This window comes from Macrobrachium rosenbergii, chromosome 13 (assembly GCF_040412425.1).
Source record: "Macrobrachium rosenbergii isolate ZJJX-2024 chromosome 13, ASM4041242v1, whole genome shotgun sequence".
Lineage (NCBI taxonomy): Eukaryota > Metazoa > Arthropoda > Malacostraca > Decapoda > Palaemonidae > Macrobrachium > Macrobrachium rosenbergii.
This window is the reverse complement of record NC_089753.1, coordinates 18,072,640-18,092,037: the sequence shown is the minus strand read 5'-3', so window position 1 is coordinate 18,092,037 and position 19,398 is coordinate 18,072,640. Positions and strand designations below refer to the sequence as shown.

The following is a 19,398-nucleotide window of genomic DNA, read 5'->3' as shown; positions in this document are numbered from 1 at the left end:
CGCTGGACTGCAATCACGCCACGCCAAGTAAAATAATACTAGCGATGGCAGGACAAGCCTACCCCGAGGAGAAGGGGATAGCGACCAAGGCCTCAACACGCGACTCCCGCCTAGTCATAGCCTAGGTCAACGCCCCGTGCCTAGGCACAGCCTAGGCTAACAGAGAGGACAAGGGAAGGGTGGGGAGGAAATAACAGGAGAGAAATTTCTGTGCCAAGTACAACCAGGGCCGAAAGAAGGGGGGGTAAGGCTATAACAGCCTAGAGGAGACACACCCAACGAAGTCTACCCCTTCGAAAAGAAGGGGGAGGACAAAGGGGTCTCACTCTGCCACCCAAATAATGGCCCATGGGAGAAACAGCAACAAAAAACTCCTCAACCTGAGGGTCCACCCACGCCTAACCTACGAGGGAGGGCGGGGAGGTCAAGGAAGCAAATACGAGCCTATCTGTATGAAAGGCAAGGGAGAGACCCACACAACAAATACCCAATAAATAACCATCACAAATATACATAATATACATAACATAACCCAAGAATAATGTGTGCATGCGAAAGTCGAGCCTAGCTCCGAGGAGCTGCCAGACAATCGAGCTGACGCTACCCGATGAATTCAAGGCAACAAAATACGTATAGCACCAGCACAACTAAATGATAATAATGGTAAAATAAGTTAAGACCAACATGGGAACCCATCCCGGGAGGGAGAATCCTGTTGCGAAATGACGGGAACCCTATAGAGGGAACCCGACATGAGGATCAGTAATACAAAAACGAAACACCGATAAAACACCCGCCCAGGAAACACCGCCAGGATGAGATCCAGGGGGAAAAATGATAAGTAATATAACGACAAGGAGACAGCCCAAACAGAATAAGCTGGAAGGTAACTCTCACGGTCGACATGGCTGGCTGGGGGACGCTTGTGGCACCATAACAACAATCCCATATAATATGAAAATACGGACTGATTCAGCCACACTTATAAAAATCCCACAATAAGATGGTACTTAACTTAGAGATGTTAAAGCTGCTTGAAGACATGCTGAGAACGGCAGAAAACACTCAAAAACCAAAAGCACAAAATTCTGGTGACGAAGATCACGTGCTAGAAAATGGAATGAGTGTAGATGGCGCTGGAGTCGCCCGGCCTGGCGGGGCGGATGAGCGTGGGGCTGGAATGGCTCACCACTCTTTCGAGGGGTTTTGACATGGGGATGTCTGTCGAGTGTGGCTCTGTGGTTGTGATCCTTTCACTCACCCTTGGTTATACCGACGTCTCCATTGTGGAAGACGCTCGATCTGGGGGTAGTAACCCCAGCATTCCTGAAAGCTCTTTTTTCTCTGGTATATCTAGCATTTTATACCTAGAAATTCGTGTTAGTATGGAATTTCACCGGCTGACACGGGGCTGGACTCAGAAAATATTTTTTAGGTGGGTTTTTTACATTTTTGTTCACCGCATTTACCAGCATTTGAGCGGCATTGAGCGAAAATTTGTCGCAAACTTTCTGTATGACTTTTTAGGTGGAAGTGAGAAATATACTTTACTTTCCTACTAAAATACACATTATCTATGATAAAAACTGACTCTCTCTCAAAAAATATAATGTCAGAGTAAATATGTATCTATGTATCTCGATATTGCCCTGTGAGCGACAAATGGTCGTACAATGTCTGTATGACTTGCCAATTCTGGATAGTAGAAAGTGAGAAATTTACTTCCGCATCCTACTAAAACTACCCATTTTCTATGATAAGAGCTTGTTTGTTCTCTAAAAAAAATATCAAATAAAGTAAATATGCTTCTATGTATCTCAATATTTTAAACTCGTCATGGTCGCATCACAGATGTACCATGCCAACTAGTATACATATAATATTTTATATTTCTTGACATATTTTTACTGCGTATTTTCGGAAATATGAAATTATATAAGTAGGTAACAGTTCCAAGCATAATGCCAGGTTTTACAGCAAACCCCCCGTATTCGCAGGGGATGTGTACCCCCCCGAATAGCTAAAAATCTGTGAATACTTAAAACCCCTCTAAAAACACTTAGAACTGCCTATTTTGATAGTTTAAAACACAAAAACCCTAAAAAAATGCTTATACCTGAGTGTTTTAATAGTTTTATCACAAAAAGTGCACTTAGTCATGAAAATTATATGAAAATACAGTACGTAATTAATGAATATTTCTCAGTGAAAAATACTGCAAAGGGACGAATTTTCCTTGAATAACGGGTAGATACGTTCCACAGAGAAATCCGCTAATATGCAAGTCCGCGAATCATGAGAACACGAATACAGGGGGTTTACTGTACCAATAAACCATCTCGATTTGTGTGTGTGGCTCTGGTTCAAGCAATATCCTATTGCTTTGTGACGTATTTCCTTTTTGGATTTTCTTACCATGCATTCACGCAGTTCCATTGCCATAAGCAAGAAAAGTACCACCCCTGTGAGGGAGAAATTTGAACAATTGCGTCTCGTTTGTTACAAGAGAGGGATGAAGTAAACGGAAATTGTCTCACTTGGGATAGCAACAACACCCGAACGCCCATATCTAAGTAAGGGATTTGTTTTCCTTTATTAGTAATATTCTAATTAGTGAGTACTATTTTTCACAGTACCATATTATAATAATTATATAAGACCACAAAGCTTGATTTTACTGCGGTGAGTTGTCGTCTGACTGGTGACTTGTGTAGGCTTGGTTGTTCAGCTTTTGTTTACTTCATCCTCGCGGTTGTTTGTTTATTTGCCTCTCCAATATCTGAACGGAAAACATGTACAGTGGTAGCGTATGTAGGTTATGTAGAAAATTTATATTGATAGTGTATATTTTTATAGGTTATGAAGAAAACTTTAGGGTGAGTGTAAAACAATGGGAACAAACCTTTCCTAGAATACCATGTCCTGGCCTAACCTCAGTGGGGCATTTATTTTTATAATTTATTATGAATAAAATTTTGCACTGATAGCATATAGCCTATTATTTTTTATAGGTAGCATATACTATTTTTTATAGGTAATGGAGAAAACATTATAATGATAGCATATATTAATGAATTTTTTATGTTATGAAAAAACTTTTTGCACTGATAAATATGAAAATATATATATATATATATATATATATATATATATATATATATATATATATATATATATATATATATATATATATATATATATATATATACACATATGTACTGTATATACCATAGGTAATAGACATATATCTATATGTATAAATTATATATTATATATATATATATATATATATATATATATATATATATATATATATATATATATATATATATATATATATATGTATATATAGTATAATGTGTATATAAATTTATAAATTTTAGGTAACATTTAAACCAAGAGAGAGCACATTTCTATTAATTTGATTATATTGTAAATTTCAGGGCATATTTCTTATATGACAAAATAGTTTCTGTGGAAAAATCAGCCTTCTAACTGTCATAGTTTCATAGTCTTTACAAAATAACCATAAATTTTTTTTCTTTTGCCATTTTCTCAAAACGTAGATTTATATAAAATAAAAGCTTGTAACTCCAAGACGAGCAAACCAAATTTGATGTAACTTTTACAGAGTAGTATAACTGTATATATTGATTTTGTACATGGGAAATTCATTTTTGAATGAAACCTTATTTTTTTATATTATTTTCAAAAAGTTTTAAAATCTTTTCATCAAATGCAAAAAAAAAAAAAAAAAAATTACTTAGAAGTCGAATTTCTAAATTTCCCATGATAAATATTTTCATTATTAGTTGAAGAATAAGTGGTAAAAATTTGAAGCAAATCCCTTCTTTCATAAGGTAGTTATAAGCACTTACTTTATAATGGGGCCTTATGGAGTCAGCGCTCCCCATAAACCACCTAGACATTCCATATTAAAAGGTGGGAAAAGAATACTATCCAAAAGAAATAAGTAATGTATTAGGAGGAAACTTAGCAAATGTAAGTAGTGATAAAAATTTAGATGAACACTTTTGCACAAAGAAAAATAATGTAGAATTAATAACAAATTTCAAAACAAAGAAGATATATATCCTAACAGAAAATTTAATACGGACCGGTTGGAATATACTCTCTCGAACAGCAATAAATCTACTCCTGGAGGTGACAAGATTTGTTTTGAGATGATCTGCCACTTAGCTCCTTTGGCAAAGTCATACTTATTGCAGATTTATAATCAGTTATGGCTTAGAAATTTATTTCCAGATGATTGGCATAAAGCTATAATTATTCCTATCCCGAAACCTGGAAAGGAGCCCAGTAATGTAAATTGGTCTGTAATTACAGACCAATTTCTTTAACAAGCTGCTTATGCATATTAGAGAAAATGGGAAATGCTTGACTACCATGGCACATTCAAGAAAATAAAATCTTGACTCCCACTCAATTTGAGTCATAATGTAACAGATCTACATTAGATTCTCTCTCTAACTTAGAAGAGCGTATATGTAGAGGTTTTGAATGAAAACAAATTACTGTAGCTGTCTTTTTTGACGTTGAAAAAGCCTACGATACTTCATGGAGGTATGCTTAGTGGCACACTGTTTACTTTAGCAATTAATGATATCAGTAATAATCTACCTATTGATATTAAAAGTAACTTGTATGTGGATGATTTTGCCATATATTATTCAGCATCTCAAATAAAACATGCAGAGTGAATCATTAATAAAAGAATAGTAAAAATAGATGAATGGGTCTCATCTGTAGGCTTTACATTTTCCATAGATAAAACTCAAGCAGTAATGTTTTATAGAAATAAAAAGTGGAAAAAAGGCAAAGAAATAGATTTAAAAATCAGAAACCATTATACCAGTTAGCCAAACAGCAAAATTTTGGGGATTAGTATTCAATACTTGCTTGAACTGGAAAGCCCACATAACATATGTAAAATCAGAATGTAAAAGAGTATTAAATCTAGTAAAAAAACTATCAAACACTGCTTGGGGAACCAATAGACATACCCTTGCTGAACTGTATAAAGCAACAGTGTTGTCTATCATTGATTATGGAAGCGAAGTATATGGCTCAGCATCAGATGCAACGCTGAAAATGTTAGACCCTGTTCACAATGAAGGCCTTAGAATATGCTCAGGAGCCTTTAGATCATCACCAAAATCATCTTTACAAGTTGGGTGTGGTGAAGTACCTCTGTCTCTCCATAGAAGGCTAGTAACAATGAAAAGTGCTCTAAGAATTCAGACAAGTGGTTATCCATCCAACAAAAAATTATTTGAATTAAGAGATGTATTTATAAATAACCATCCACCACCTTTCCCAGTTAGAGCTAGAAGATTGTTTGAGTCACTGAATATGAATATACAAGTGCCTTTAATAGTAAAATCACCTCCTCCCTGGACAATAAATAAAATGAGAATTTGTACACACCAGAAATATTTATGAAAAAGTTACTCATATACACGCGAACACCATAAACAACATGCAATAGAGAATATAAGCCAAAAAGGTCCACATTATGTAATATATACAGATGGATCTAAATCAGAGCACGGAGTGGGATATGCTGCAGTGTCCCAAGACAGATTTACCAGTTCTCTCTACCTAATAATGCTTCAGTATTCACAGCAGAATTGTGTGCAGTTGCATCAGCTATAAAAATAAGTAAAGAAACATCATTCAATAATTTTGTTATTTCTAGTGACTCGAGAAGTGCTATAGAAGTAATTCAGAGTTACAAATAAAAAATAATAATGTACAACCAATTAAATTATTTCTCCATAACTTATATAATAATGGAAAAAATGTAGAAATGTGATGGATCACTGCCCATGTAGGATCAAAGGAAATGACGAGGCAGCCAGAGAAGCAACCCACATGACAAGATTAAATATGAATATCCCTGTTACTGATTATGTAACACACATAAAGGTGGTTATCATAAATAAATGGCAATATACTGTATATGGAATGAAGAACCTGAAAATAATAAATAAAAAAAAATAAAATCTAATGCTAAAAAATGGAGTTCATCATATCAGAGAGAGAGAGAGACATGCACAAGTAATTCTAATACATCTCAGATTAGGCCATACTTGTCTGACACATAGACACTTAATGAGCAAGCCCACATAGCCCGGCTCCTGAGTGCTCAAAGTGCAAGGTGATAATAACAGTCAGACATGTGTGAATGTCCAAAGTATGACCAGCAATGACTGTCAACTTTTGGAAATAAATCAATGAAGGAAATTTTGTTAGAATCTTTTACATTTTCAGTCATTCCGATTTTGATGTTCACGAGGACCTGTGATTTAATTAATAAAATATAAAAATAAGTAAATAATAAAAGCACGAAAACCCTTGTAGCATTTGCGAATTAAAAAATTTTTTTTTTAAGTATTACTTATTCTGAATTTTAATATACAATTTTAGTGTGTACGTAAGGAAGCATGAGTAAATGTATTAATTATATGTATGTGTTCCAATATGAGAGCATGTTCCTGTGCAGTTTTTAATTTCATTTTAATTCATTCATCATCATATTGAATGACCTATTGGGTCCCAGTGCTTGGCCACGGGCCTGGACTTGGTATTTTATGCTAATCCTTTGGGCCAGCCCTATGAGAGCTGAAAGTCAACTCAGTGGTCTAGTTAAACTACTTTTAATAATAATAATAATAATCTACATATGACAGCATCTCTCAAGAAAGCCTCTCATATAAGTAAACTCTGTTGCTTGTAAATTGATTGACTGACTTAATATCTTTCAATTATATTCTGCAGTAGTTCATTTTATTAGGACAGAAGGTTAGGGCTTGGAATTATTGAAGTTTCAGAGTGTTTTGTTACTGCAGCTAATATTTGTGTGACAGGACAGATGCAGTGTAAGAGTTATCTAAGATGAAAATGGACTGTGCACTTTATATATTAAATTTAAATTAATCTTTTTCATGAGTAAAATGGCTGACTTTTGTAAAAGTGAACCCTTTGTTGTGTCTTGGTAAAAGCATATTGAAGATAACAGTGTTAAGAAAGAACAGTATGTTAAGTGGTAGTAAACAATTTGCACAAGGCGATTCCAAAATATTTGATGGTGGATAGCAAATCTTATTGGGTGTGTGTTTTGGATGGCTTACTTTGATTTTATTTTGGGAAGTTCCGTTGGTTGTGATATCTTGTAAGTTACGGAAGGTAAAAAAAATTACAGGTTATTGGAGATGATGGCTTTAAGTAAACAGGTAAGGTCATTCAGCTTCGCAATAAGTCCTGCTGGAACTGGCTTAATTAATAAGTTCTATTACCTTATTGTCTTAGCTAGGAGATATTGTAACCTAAATGGAACAAAGATACCACCAACATATGGAAAAGCATTCTGTGAGATATTTCTTTCTTGTTGTAGTGCTCACTTTGATGATGTAAATGTTATGAAGTGATAATATCTTTCATTATATAGAATTTAGTAATATAGCACCTTCAATTTCTTTTCTTCCAGAAAAACCAGAAATGCTGTTTAACGATAAGTGGGACAACTTGTACGTTGAAGGATTAAAGAGGACACTAGATTATCTGACAGAAGCTGTCAAAAATTTATTCCTTGTGGGAGGCTTGCAATGTATGTGCATGTTTCAGGTGAACGTATTTGTTTTAATTTCATGCAGATATTGATTATATTTCTGCAAATCTTAGTTTTCTTGAAATTAAAGTTATTTTTACTATACTGTACTTTAAATCACTAGATATATATAATTTTTTTATTTTTTGTTCACTTTGATGATGTTCAAAAGGGAGCTTGCCCAAAATAGTTATAGTTAGTATACACAGTCTAAATTATTGCAGGTGTTCGAGTTTTGCTAATTACAATATCACCCGAACTGGCTAAGCTGTATGTGGATTGTATAAGAGAACTGGCAAAATGCTGTAACCAAAATGTTTCCTACTCAGCTGGAGATACTATTGAAAGTATGTAAACTGCAAGCTTCCTCCTTGTGTATTTATATATATAGATATATATACATACATATATATATATATATATATATATATATATATATATATATATATATATATATATATATATATACAAATGGTCCCAGTTTCTGACGGGGTTCTCTTCTTCTTGTCGTAACCGAAAAATAAAAATGCTTGTAAGCCGAAAAGCTGCCGAAAATCGTCAAAATCATAAGAAAACCTTACTTTTAATGCTTTTGGGTGCATTGGAAACGATGTAAACTGCATTATTATTGAGTTTACATCAAAACCTTCAAATTATGATTATTCTGCTGTTTTGGGCCATATTTCTTCTGTCGGATCGGCAGACGCACGTCGAACTCCGAACATCGTCGTAAGCCGGAAATAATTTCTGATGAATATATTTGAAAAGCCGCCGTCACCTTGAACGCCATGGTCGGAACCGCCAGAAACCGAGGGACTGCTCAGCATATATATATATATATATATATATATATATATATATATATATATATATATATATATATATATATATATATTATATAATATATATATATATATATATATATATATATATATATATATATATATATATATACACACACACACATACACCCATACATACATACAGTAATATTATAATATTATATATAAATAATTAAAATCTGCAAACACACTACTCACCCTCTTAAAAATACATACAGTGGGGAATGCATCAAATCCAGATGTATGCCCCACAAATAATTAAAATCTGCAAACACTTGCTACTCACCTCTCTTTGAAATTATATAACTGCTTATCTTGAATCGTTCAAATACCAGATGCATACTTGAAGTATCATCCTCACAAATATGCCTTAAATTATTATCCTATTATTTACTACATCACTATTTATCACATATGCAAATAATTTTCAAAGAGTCATCTTCTGAAACATTAGTACCGTTCTTTAAAAATATATACATATATGTACTCTAAGGGAATTCCAGCCAAAGCAGAGAGAGAGAGAGAATAATCATAATTTGAGAGTTTATCTCTTTAAATACCTTTACTACACATTTTTAAAACACTATGAACACACACATATGCACAAACAGTATCTTTTCTTAAAAGAGAGAGAGAGAGAGGAGTAATGCCTAACGATATCAAAAGAGTGAAATCTTTGAGCTTCTGAGGGCAACGCTCTTCTTCCCCTCTGGCCAATATGTCAAACTGTCAAGGAAATTGATTTACCCTCTTCCATCCTTTCTCAAGTGAGCACAAAAAGACTGGGAATCACTACTTGTTTGTTTAAAATGTTAAAAATTTTACTACATAAATGTATGGAAAATATTATTATTATTATTATTATTATTATTATTATTATTATTATTATTATTATTATTATTATTATTCCCCCTCGATGTGGGACCACCTTGACATGTTGAGGGGGTTCTTGAACCCCAAGAATCTGTTCACGGGTTTGAGTCCAAGAGCCCCATATACCATTATATATCTTTGCATTAATTTTTGTGGAATTTTCTGCTTTTGCTAAAATTTATTGGACCTGATAAATAGGAAAAGATATCATAGCTGGGATTGAGTTTATATCCGAAGCTAAATACTGGGAACTGTGGTAGGACCATCAACAGCCCAATAATGTTCGGACCTGAGAGATAACAGGCAGAACTATTCTTTAGGCTGGACCACACATTCCAGGGGGGTCTCGGCATCTCTATCCGGTTTGCCCATAAACATGATGAGGGTGGGGATGATTGTATTCTTGTAATATTGTCAGTCCTAGCAAGCAGGGTTTAACACACACTCAGCCCTCTAATCATGTTGTGCCATCCTGTGGGGTAGGGTAGGGGGGTGACATTTGGGAGCCAGTTCTCACTTGTGCCATTGGTGGAAGAATAAACTGTATGAAAGGCTGATGATATCTTTTTAAGATTTTCAGGTTTTTAAAAATTTTTTTTATACTTAAGTCTTTATGCTGAGTAGTTTTAAAATTCAAGTACCCCTGGGCCCTTTGATGGTATTGTTCCGGCACAGACGACGACCGCTGCTCCAGTACCGCTGCTCCAGTACGAAGCATATCTTCTAGCATGGAAATGGACAATTCTCTGGGTAATCCAAATAATCAGAATGAGAGTGGTATTAAAACTTTAATACCTTATAAAACTCCCAAACAGAGCAAATACTGACATGACCCAACCTTGACTCACTTCAACTCCCTCTTTGGGAGTGGAAGTTGGTCGAGGTTTCTAAACATGGAAGCTGACCAAAATATTTCAGTTTTAAAATTAGAAAATTATTTATTAAAATACACATCCAACAACAGATATGTCGTTCAGACAAATAAAGGAGAAAACTTGGCTTATAGAAGCCACAACAAAAAGTCAGTCCGAAGACTATTTGTCTTTGAAAAATATAATCAGTGTTAACTTAAAAGTAAAAAAACACGATAACATAAAAAAATATAAACAATATTAACATAAAAGTGAAAAAACATGATACAATGAACAGCATTCAGGGTACCATTGCACTTCCTGAAAACAACAATGAACCAGTCGTAAGAAAATGCTATTAGCCCTTAAACGCCTACTGGACGTATCATACATCGACTAAAATTGTCTGTTGGGCCAAGTGGACGTACCCGTCGTCGACTACAAAAATTTCAACCTTCGGTCAACTTTGATTTCGACCGAAATGGTCGAAAAACGCAATTGTAAGCTAAAAAATCTTACATTATAGTAATATTCAATCATGTACCTTCATTTTGCAACAAATTGGAAGTCTCTAGCACAATATTTCGATTTATGGTGAATTTTTGAAAAACTTTTTCTTCGCCCACGCTGTAACTCGGCAAAATTTCAGAAATTCTTTGTCATTTTGTCGTAATTTTTGCACTGTTCTATATTAGCCGTTACATAATGTTTTATATATGAAAATGTGCACAATTTCATGTACAATACAACAGAAAAATAACTCATGGTTATAGCTTGTATCAGTTTGGAAATATTTTCATATAAATCACGATAACAGCCAAAATTTCAACCTTCGGTCAACTTTGACTCGACCGAAATGGTCAAAAATGCAATTGTAAGCTAAAACATTTACATTCTAGTAATATTCAATCATTTACCTTCATTTTGCAACCAATTGGAAGTCTCTAGCACAATATTTCGATTTATGGTGAATTTTTGAAAAAATCTTTTTCTTACGCCGCGCCAGAAATTCTTCGTCACGTTGTCGTAATGTTTACACTGTTTTATGTTAGTCGTTACATAAAGTTTTATATATGGAAATGTGCGCAGTTTCATGTAGAATACAACAGAAAATAACTCATGGTTGTAGCTTTTATCAGTTTTGAAATATTTTCATATAAATCACTTATAACTGCCAAAATTTCAACCTTCGGTCAACTTTAACTCGATCGAAATGGTCAAAACGCAATTATAAGCTAAAACTCTTACATTTTAGTAATATTCAATCATGTACCTTCATTTTGCAAAAACTGGAAGTCTCTAGCACAATATTTCAATTTATGGTGAATTTCTGAAAAAAAACTTTTTCCTTACGCTCATGCCATGCGGTAACTCGCTTAACATCTCAGAAATTCTTTCACATGTTGTCGTAATGTTTGCATCGTTTTACATTAGTCGTTACATAAACTTTTATATATGAAAATGTGCAATTTCATGTAGAATACAACAGAAGATAGCTCATGGTTGTAGCTTTATCAGTTTTGAAATATTTTCACATAAATCACGATAACTGCTAAAATTTCAACCTTCGTCAACTTTAACTCGACCGAAATGGTCAAAACGCAATTGTAAGCTAAAACTTTACATTCTAGCAATATTCAATCGTTTAATTTCATTTTGCAATAAATTGGAAGTCTCTAGCACAATATTTCGATTTATGGTGAATTTTTTGAAAAAACATTTTCCACGCTCTTGCCTGTAACTCAGCCGAACATCTCAGAAATTCTTTTGTCTCGTTGTCGTAATATTTGCACCATTTTATATTAGTCATTACATAAAGTTTTATATGTGAAAATGCGTAATTTCATGTACAATACAACAGAAAATAACTCATGGTTGTAGCTTTTATCAGTTTGAAATATTTTCATATAAATCACAATAAATAAAAAAATTCACTTTCGGTCAACTTTAACTCGACCGAAATGGTCGAAAACTGCAATTGTAAGCTAAACACTTACAGTCTAGTAATATTCAATCAGTTAGCTTCATTTTTCAACAAACGGAAGTCTCCAGCACAATATTTTGATTTATGGTGAATTTTTTGAAAAAAATTTTTTTATGTCCGCGTTACTAATTCATGCATCATTTTGTGATAATATTGTCTCTGTGTTGCTTTGATCGTTTACAATTTGTTATATACCAAAATCATCGCAATTTAGTGTAATACAACTAAAAAAATTAACTCATTAGCTTTAACCGCTTTGCTTACAGCGCAATTTGTATACAATTATATGAGTTTTTTTTTTTTGTCATATATTCCAATATTTTTTCTGTGGTATATTTAGCAATATTTATACCTAGAAATTCGTGCTAGTAAGGAATTTCACCGGTGACACAGGGACGAGCTCAGAAATAATAGTAAAACCTATGAAGGCAGATGTTGAAAACACTGAAGAAGTGAAAGAGAACCATACCATAGATAAAGTAGAAGAGATTACTCCTTCTCCAGTAATTGGTACGAGAGCAAATAAAAAAAAGAAATATACATGATATTACATGTGGATGTAATGATTACAGTATTTCATTGAGCTGTGCAGTAATAATAAAAGCATAACCAAAGATGGTTTAACTTAACAATCATTATAAGAAATTTTATGAAATATAGAAAAAATAAACCACAGATTTGAGTACCCATGAAAAAGATTACATGTGCATTGAGCGCTTAGTATGTAATAAAGAAAAACAAATGAATGTCGTGAGTAAATTATTAGAAAAAATCCAAGTTGATAATATAAAAGAGTAAAACTCGACCGCTATAACAAAGTATTTTCAGTAACTATATTATACAATGGAACGTAAATGGTCTACAGACCAGATTACACATAGATATACAATGGTTATTAAAAGAATATGAACCGGTGATATTATGTTTACAACATGTCAATAAAATTGTGTCAAGAATAGGTAAATATACCTTAGCATCAGCATCACAAAAGGAAGAAGGAAATTTAGGTACAGCCATATATGTACATATAAAAGTATTTTACAACAAAGTACCTGATGACATTATTGACTTGCAAATATCAGGTATTAAAATTCGAATAAAATACGATAATTATGTAATTTATTTATACAACCAACCTAATAATAATTACGACATTGACAAACTTAAAGAATCACTTAATAATGTCAAGGAACCTACATTAATAGTAGGTGATTTTAATACTCACAACCCAATGTGGGACTGTAATTGTACAGACTCAAATAGAGCAGGAAGTCAAATAGAAGAATTCATAGATTCATATGACATGTGCTGTATAAATGATAATGAAATCAGCACATATTTTTCAATAACACATAGAACATTTCCCTCAATTGACTTAACTCCATGTACAGCAAACATAGTAGACAGATTGGATTGGAATACAGATGGCAACTTGCACACAAGTGATCATTTCCCAATATTAATTACATTATTGCAAAATAATCCCACCAAGCATGTCCCTCAATATAACATTTATAAAGCAGATTGAGAGCAGTCCGAATTCCACACTAGAAATATCCCACTATTTGAATATTTAAAAGACCATAATGAAACAAATAAATTTCTTGTTGGTTTCATTAAAAATGCTGCTGATAAAGCAATACCAAAATCAAAAGCTCATCCAACAAAACACAAAGTCCCATGGTGGTCTGAAAAACTAACAGAATTAATAGAAATAAAATATCAGATTGGAAAATGATTAGATAATTTGAATAGAAAGTTCAGTAAAATAAATAAAACATCACCGATATTAGAAGAAAATCTACAAAAACTGACTATATTATTATTGGAAATTGATACATTAAAACCTCTATATAACAAAATATCTGCAAAATTTAAAAGAGAAGTAATTCAAAGAAGAATCATTTCATGGAGGAAATATGTATTAGATCTCTCTGATAATACTCCCATACAAAAAATATGGGAAAAATTCAGGAAAATAAATGGCACCCATGTTAGACCACCTAGACATGCCTTAATAAAAGATGGGAAAAGAATACTTGATCCAAAAGAAATAAGTAATGTAATAGGAGAAAATTTAGCAAAAGTAAGTAGTGACAACAATTTAGATTAGCATTTCCACACAAAGAAAAATAGTATAGAATTAATAACTAAATTTTGAGACAATAGAAGATATATATTATAATAGAAACTTTAATATGGAAGAGTTAGAATTTGCTCTGTTGAACAGCAATAAATCTGCCCATGGAGGTGACAGTATTTGTTTTGAAATGATGTCATTTAGCACCTTTGGCAAAGTCATACGTATTAGAGTTTTATAACTACTTATGGCTTTGAAATTTATTTCCTGATGAATGGCGTAAAGCTATAAATGTTGATTCCGACTGAATTTGGGTCACAATGTAACAGATCTACACTGGATTCGCTGCCTAACTTGGAAGACCACATGCGAAGAGGATTTGAACAAAAACAAATTACTATAGCCGTTTTTTTTTTTTTACATTGAAAAGGCATATGATACTACTGTACTTGGAGATATGCAATATTAAAAACGTTACATAAAAACAGCATCTGTGGACATTTACCTAGGTTTAACCAGAACTTTCTGACAAATCGCACTTTTCAAGTGAGAATATTGATGATGTATTGTCAAGTACATGTCCACATGGATGATTTTGCCATATATTATTCAGCATCTTGCATAAAACATGCAGAGCAAATCATTAATAAAACTATAATAAAAATAGATGAATGGGCCTCATCTGTAGGCTTTAAATTTTCTGTTAAAAAAAAAAATCAAGCAGTAATGTTTTATAAAAATAAAAAGTTGAAAAAAGGTGAAGAAATAGATTTAAAAATCAGAAATCATTTCATATCAATTGGCGAAACATCAAAATTTTTGGGATTAGTATTTGACACTCACTTGAACTGGAAAACCCACATAACATACATGAAATCATAATGTAAAAGAGCATTAAACCTAATTAAAAAACTATCATACACTACTTGGGGAGCCGACAACCCTTACCCTACTGTATAAAGCAATGGTACTGTCTGTCATTGATTATGGAAGCGAAATATATGGCTCGGCATCAGACGCAACACTGAAAACGTTAGACCCAATTCATAATGAAGGCCTTAAGATATGTTCAGGAGCTTTTCGATCATCACCAAAGTCACCTTCACAAGTTGAGTGTGGTGAACTACCTCTCTCTCTCTCCATGGAGGGCTAGTAACAATGAATAGTGCTCTGAGAGTTCAGAGAAATGATTCTCCAACCAAAAAATTATTTGGATTAAGAGATGTGTTTATAAACAATCTTCCACCTCCTTTCCCAATTAGAGCTAGAAGATTGTTTGAGTCACTAAATATAAATATACATTATGTCATAAACTGGGTCCTTGGTGTAGGGGGAAATTAGGACAATTTATTATTATAGATTGCCTTCGTACCAAGGGGTCCCCGAGTTTATGAATAAAAGGAGAACTACTTGAAACTTGCCTTAGAATCTTCCTGGGTTTACGTAAATAGAATTCTTTCACAATTAAAAGGGTTTTATTTACAGAGAATGGGGCAAATATGCAAGACCAAAAAAGAATGTAAAATGCAAACAATTTACAGACACATAAATTACATACGATAGAGCAATAATGCAGTAATTTGCAAATAAGCAATGTAAATATGAGGGGCCACAGATACAACAAGCCCCGTTATAACATATGACTCTGTTATGTTAAAAATGCATCACTTCACAGACGGTAATACATTGGAAAGGGGTGAACTCCCAGGTAATGGCAATCAGTTCATTAAGATGATTTCTGTGTGGGCAAAGGATTCTTGCAATCAGGCTGTGACCAGGAATGGTTGCGAAATTTGGATGGCAGTCAGAACTAGTGGGGTATAGATTTGCGGACTGGACAGGATAGGATGGCTCCTGTAAGAGAGGTCAGGAGTTAGTACAAACATGGAAGAGAAAGGACATCTCCCCTGCTATTAATTAAACAATAAATCTCTGCACGGGGGAGGAGTCAGACACTTACATCACTTAAACTAATTTTCCCTCAATTTGCACTAGGGAAGGGTATTTGAATACTTATCACTGAATCATATTAGGTTGATTTCAAGGCAAGCCATGGGGCGATTCATGGGCTGCTCGAAGTAGGGTGACTAAACAAAGGGACTGCTTTTGTTGGAGGGAGAAAATTGAAGTTTGAAGGAATGGAAAAATCAAGGAGTTTCAGGGGGGAGGGAAAGGGCTGGCTTATTTACTAATTGCGGACGACATACCTGGTCTGTAAATGCGTGCGCTAACATGTATGACACAGCCGTGTACCGTAGTTAGTTTCACCAGTGTACAGGAAGAAAACGCCGGACTTGCGTCTCGGGCCGGAGCAGTCTGCTGAGTGCGGTGCTGGGGAACCAGAGCGCGTATTCCACTTGTTGTTTGGTTCAAAGCCTCAGCCTACGTCTTACCTGCAAAGAGTCATACAGCCAGCAAAAGAGTGAAGAAAAAAAAAGGTCTTAAGATTAAGTACTTAGAGGTTAAGTTCCTATCTCTCTCACAGCCTGGCTATGTCCCCATGCCCATAATGGCCTAGCTACTCCCATATCGCGTGATGGGGGTGAAAGGGGGCTCACTATTGTCCACCCCAGGTCAGCTGAGGTGGGAGACTATCCCTACATGAGTGAAACACAGGCGCTAACCGCTTTGCTCTAGTTCAAAATACGCTTTGTCCTATCTCGCCCGCCATGTTTTCTTGGCCCTAGTCAAATTAAAGGTGAAAATGCTTCACGGAATAAATGACTCACTGGCTGCCAGACAAGGGAGGGATAAATTCTTAAGAATTACAGTACCTTTAATAGTCAGGTTACCTCCTCTTTTGACAATGAATAAAATGAGAATTTGTACACACTTAAAATATTAATCAAAAAGTTATTCATATAACCCAGAACACCATAGACAACATGCAGTAGAACATATAATCCAAAAAGTTCCACATTATGCAATATACACCAACGGATCTAAGGCACAGTACAGAGTGGGATATGCAGCTAAAGAAGCAGTTCACATGACAAGGGAAAATGTAAACATCCCTATTATTGACTATATAAGATATATAAAAACAATAATTGTAAGTAAATGGCAAAAGATATGGAATGAAGAACCTGAAAATAATAAATTAAAACATAAAATCCATTGTTGGAAAATGGAGTTCATCATATCAGAGAGAGACACACACACAAGTAATTCTGACAAATCTTCGAATAGGCCATACTCGCTTGACACATGGACACCTAATGAACAGTCCATGTGGCCCTCCTCCCAAATGCCCAGATTGCAAAGTGTTGATAACAGTTGAGCAAGTACTGCGTGAATGTCCAAAATAAAGCAGGCAGCGATTATCAAATTTTGGAAATAGATCAATAGAAGAAATTTTGTCAGAATCTTCAACATTTTCAGTAATACTCATTTTAATGATCTTGAGGAGCTGTTGACTTAATTGATAAAATATAAAAAGTAAATACTGTAATAGAAATACGAATACCCTGAGGCGTCTAATGAATTTTAAAACAACTAAATTTTAAAATTTTACGTTGTTTTGAATTTTAATATACCTTTTAAGTGAGTATATATGGAAACATGAGTATAAATGTATTTATTGTGTGAGTGTGTTCCAGTATGAGAGCTTTTTCCTTTGTGCAGCTTTTAATTTCATTTTCGTTCATTCATCACTACCAAGTGGCCTATTTGGTCCCAGTGCTAGGTTTCTACCCTAGACTTGTCATTTCATCCAAATCCTTTGGGCCAGCCCTATGAGAGCTGACAGTCAGCTCAGTGGTCTGGTTAAACTTTTTTAATAATAATAATAATAATATTATTATTATTTTTATTATTATTATTATTATTATTATTATTATTATATTTAATCTTATTAATCTTAATGCAGTATTTGAAAATTAGTACTTATTAGGTAAATCATTTATTTATCATACAAGAGAAACATACATACATATTACATGTTGGAAAAATTCTCTCATCTAAATAAGAGAGAGAGATCGAGAGAGAATTATTATTTTATCTAGTGTTATTATTTAATCTTATTAAAGTTAATATTTGAAAATTAGTACGTACCGTAAATCATTATTTTATAATATAATATTAATATTTGAAAATTAGTTCGTACCGTAAATCATTATTTTATCATAAAATGTACCCAGTAAAAATGCTTATAATATCATCCTGAAACATTTATATATTTTAATGTAATTTCAATAGTACTTTAATATAACTTTAACATTTCAATAGTATCAATTCTGAGCATCTATCTTTGCTTTAATGAGGTCGACAGATATGTCCTGAATGGAGGGGAGAAAACCAGTTTCTCTCTCTTTTTGAGTTATGTATTATATAATCTTCAGTTTTATTATTATTATTATTATTAATCTTAATATTTGAAAATTAGTAGATAATTTTTTATCATAAAAAAATTTATTTAGTCATGAAAATAACATCAAAATACACTAGTCAATATTTTCTGACGAAAAGTCCCCGAATTGCCGAATTTTTGCAAATAATTTATAGATCTGTCCACAGAAAATCTAGCAAATCGGTGAGTCTACAAATCATGAGAACGTGAATAAGAGGGTTTACTGTATTTATATTATATATATATATATATATATATATATATATATATATATATATATATATATATATATATATATATATATATATATATATATATATATATATATATATATATATATATATATATATATATATATATATATATATATATATGCATATAATATATATATATATATATATATATATATATATATATATATATATATATATATATATATATATATATATATATATATATATATATATATATATATATATATATATATATATATATATATACAGGCAGTCCCCTGTTTCTGACGGTTCCGACTTTAACGCTTCTCAAATATATTCATCAGAAATTATTTCTCAACTACGCATGTTCCAGGGTTTGAAATTACGGAAGAAATATGGCCCCAAAATGGCAGAATAATCATGGTGTTGAATTTTTTTGATGTAAAACTCAATAATAATGCATTTATATCGTTTTCAATGCAGAGCATTAAAAGTAAGTTTTCTTATGATTTTTGGCGATTTCGGCGATGTTCGACGATTTTAGATTCTGAAATCAAACGAGGACATTGTATATA

The 19,398-nt window shown here is 33.1% G+C and overlaps 1 protein-coding gene across 3 annotated transcripts in view; it reads left to right on the top strand.

The window, feature by feature from the left end:
- LOC136844942 (glutamic acid-rich protein-like) overlaps positions 1-19,398 on the top strand; it is a 102,417-nt gene that overhangs the window by 50,111 nt on the left and 32,908 nt on the right. For 2 of the 3 annotated variants that reach the window (XM_067114347.1, XM_067114346.1), the window contains 2 exons: positions 7,511-7,630; positions 7,855-7,977. The exons of the other annotated variant lie outside the window; for it this stretch is intronic. In XM_067114347.1, the coding sequence (XP_066970448.1) occupies positions 7,522-7,630; positions 7,855-7,977 (232 nt within the window). In that variant the 5' untranslated portion in view covers positions 7,511-7,521. The remainder of the gene's footprint in view (positions 1-7,510; positions 7,631-7,854; positions 7,978-19,398) is intronic. 3 annotated transcript variants of the gene reach the window in all.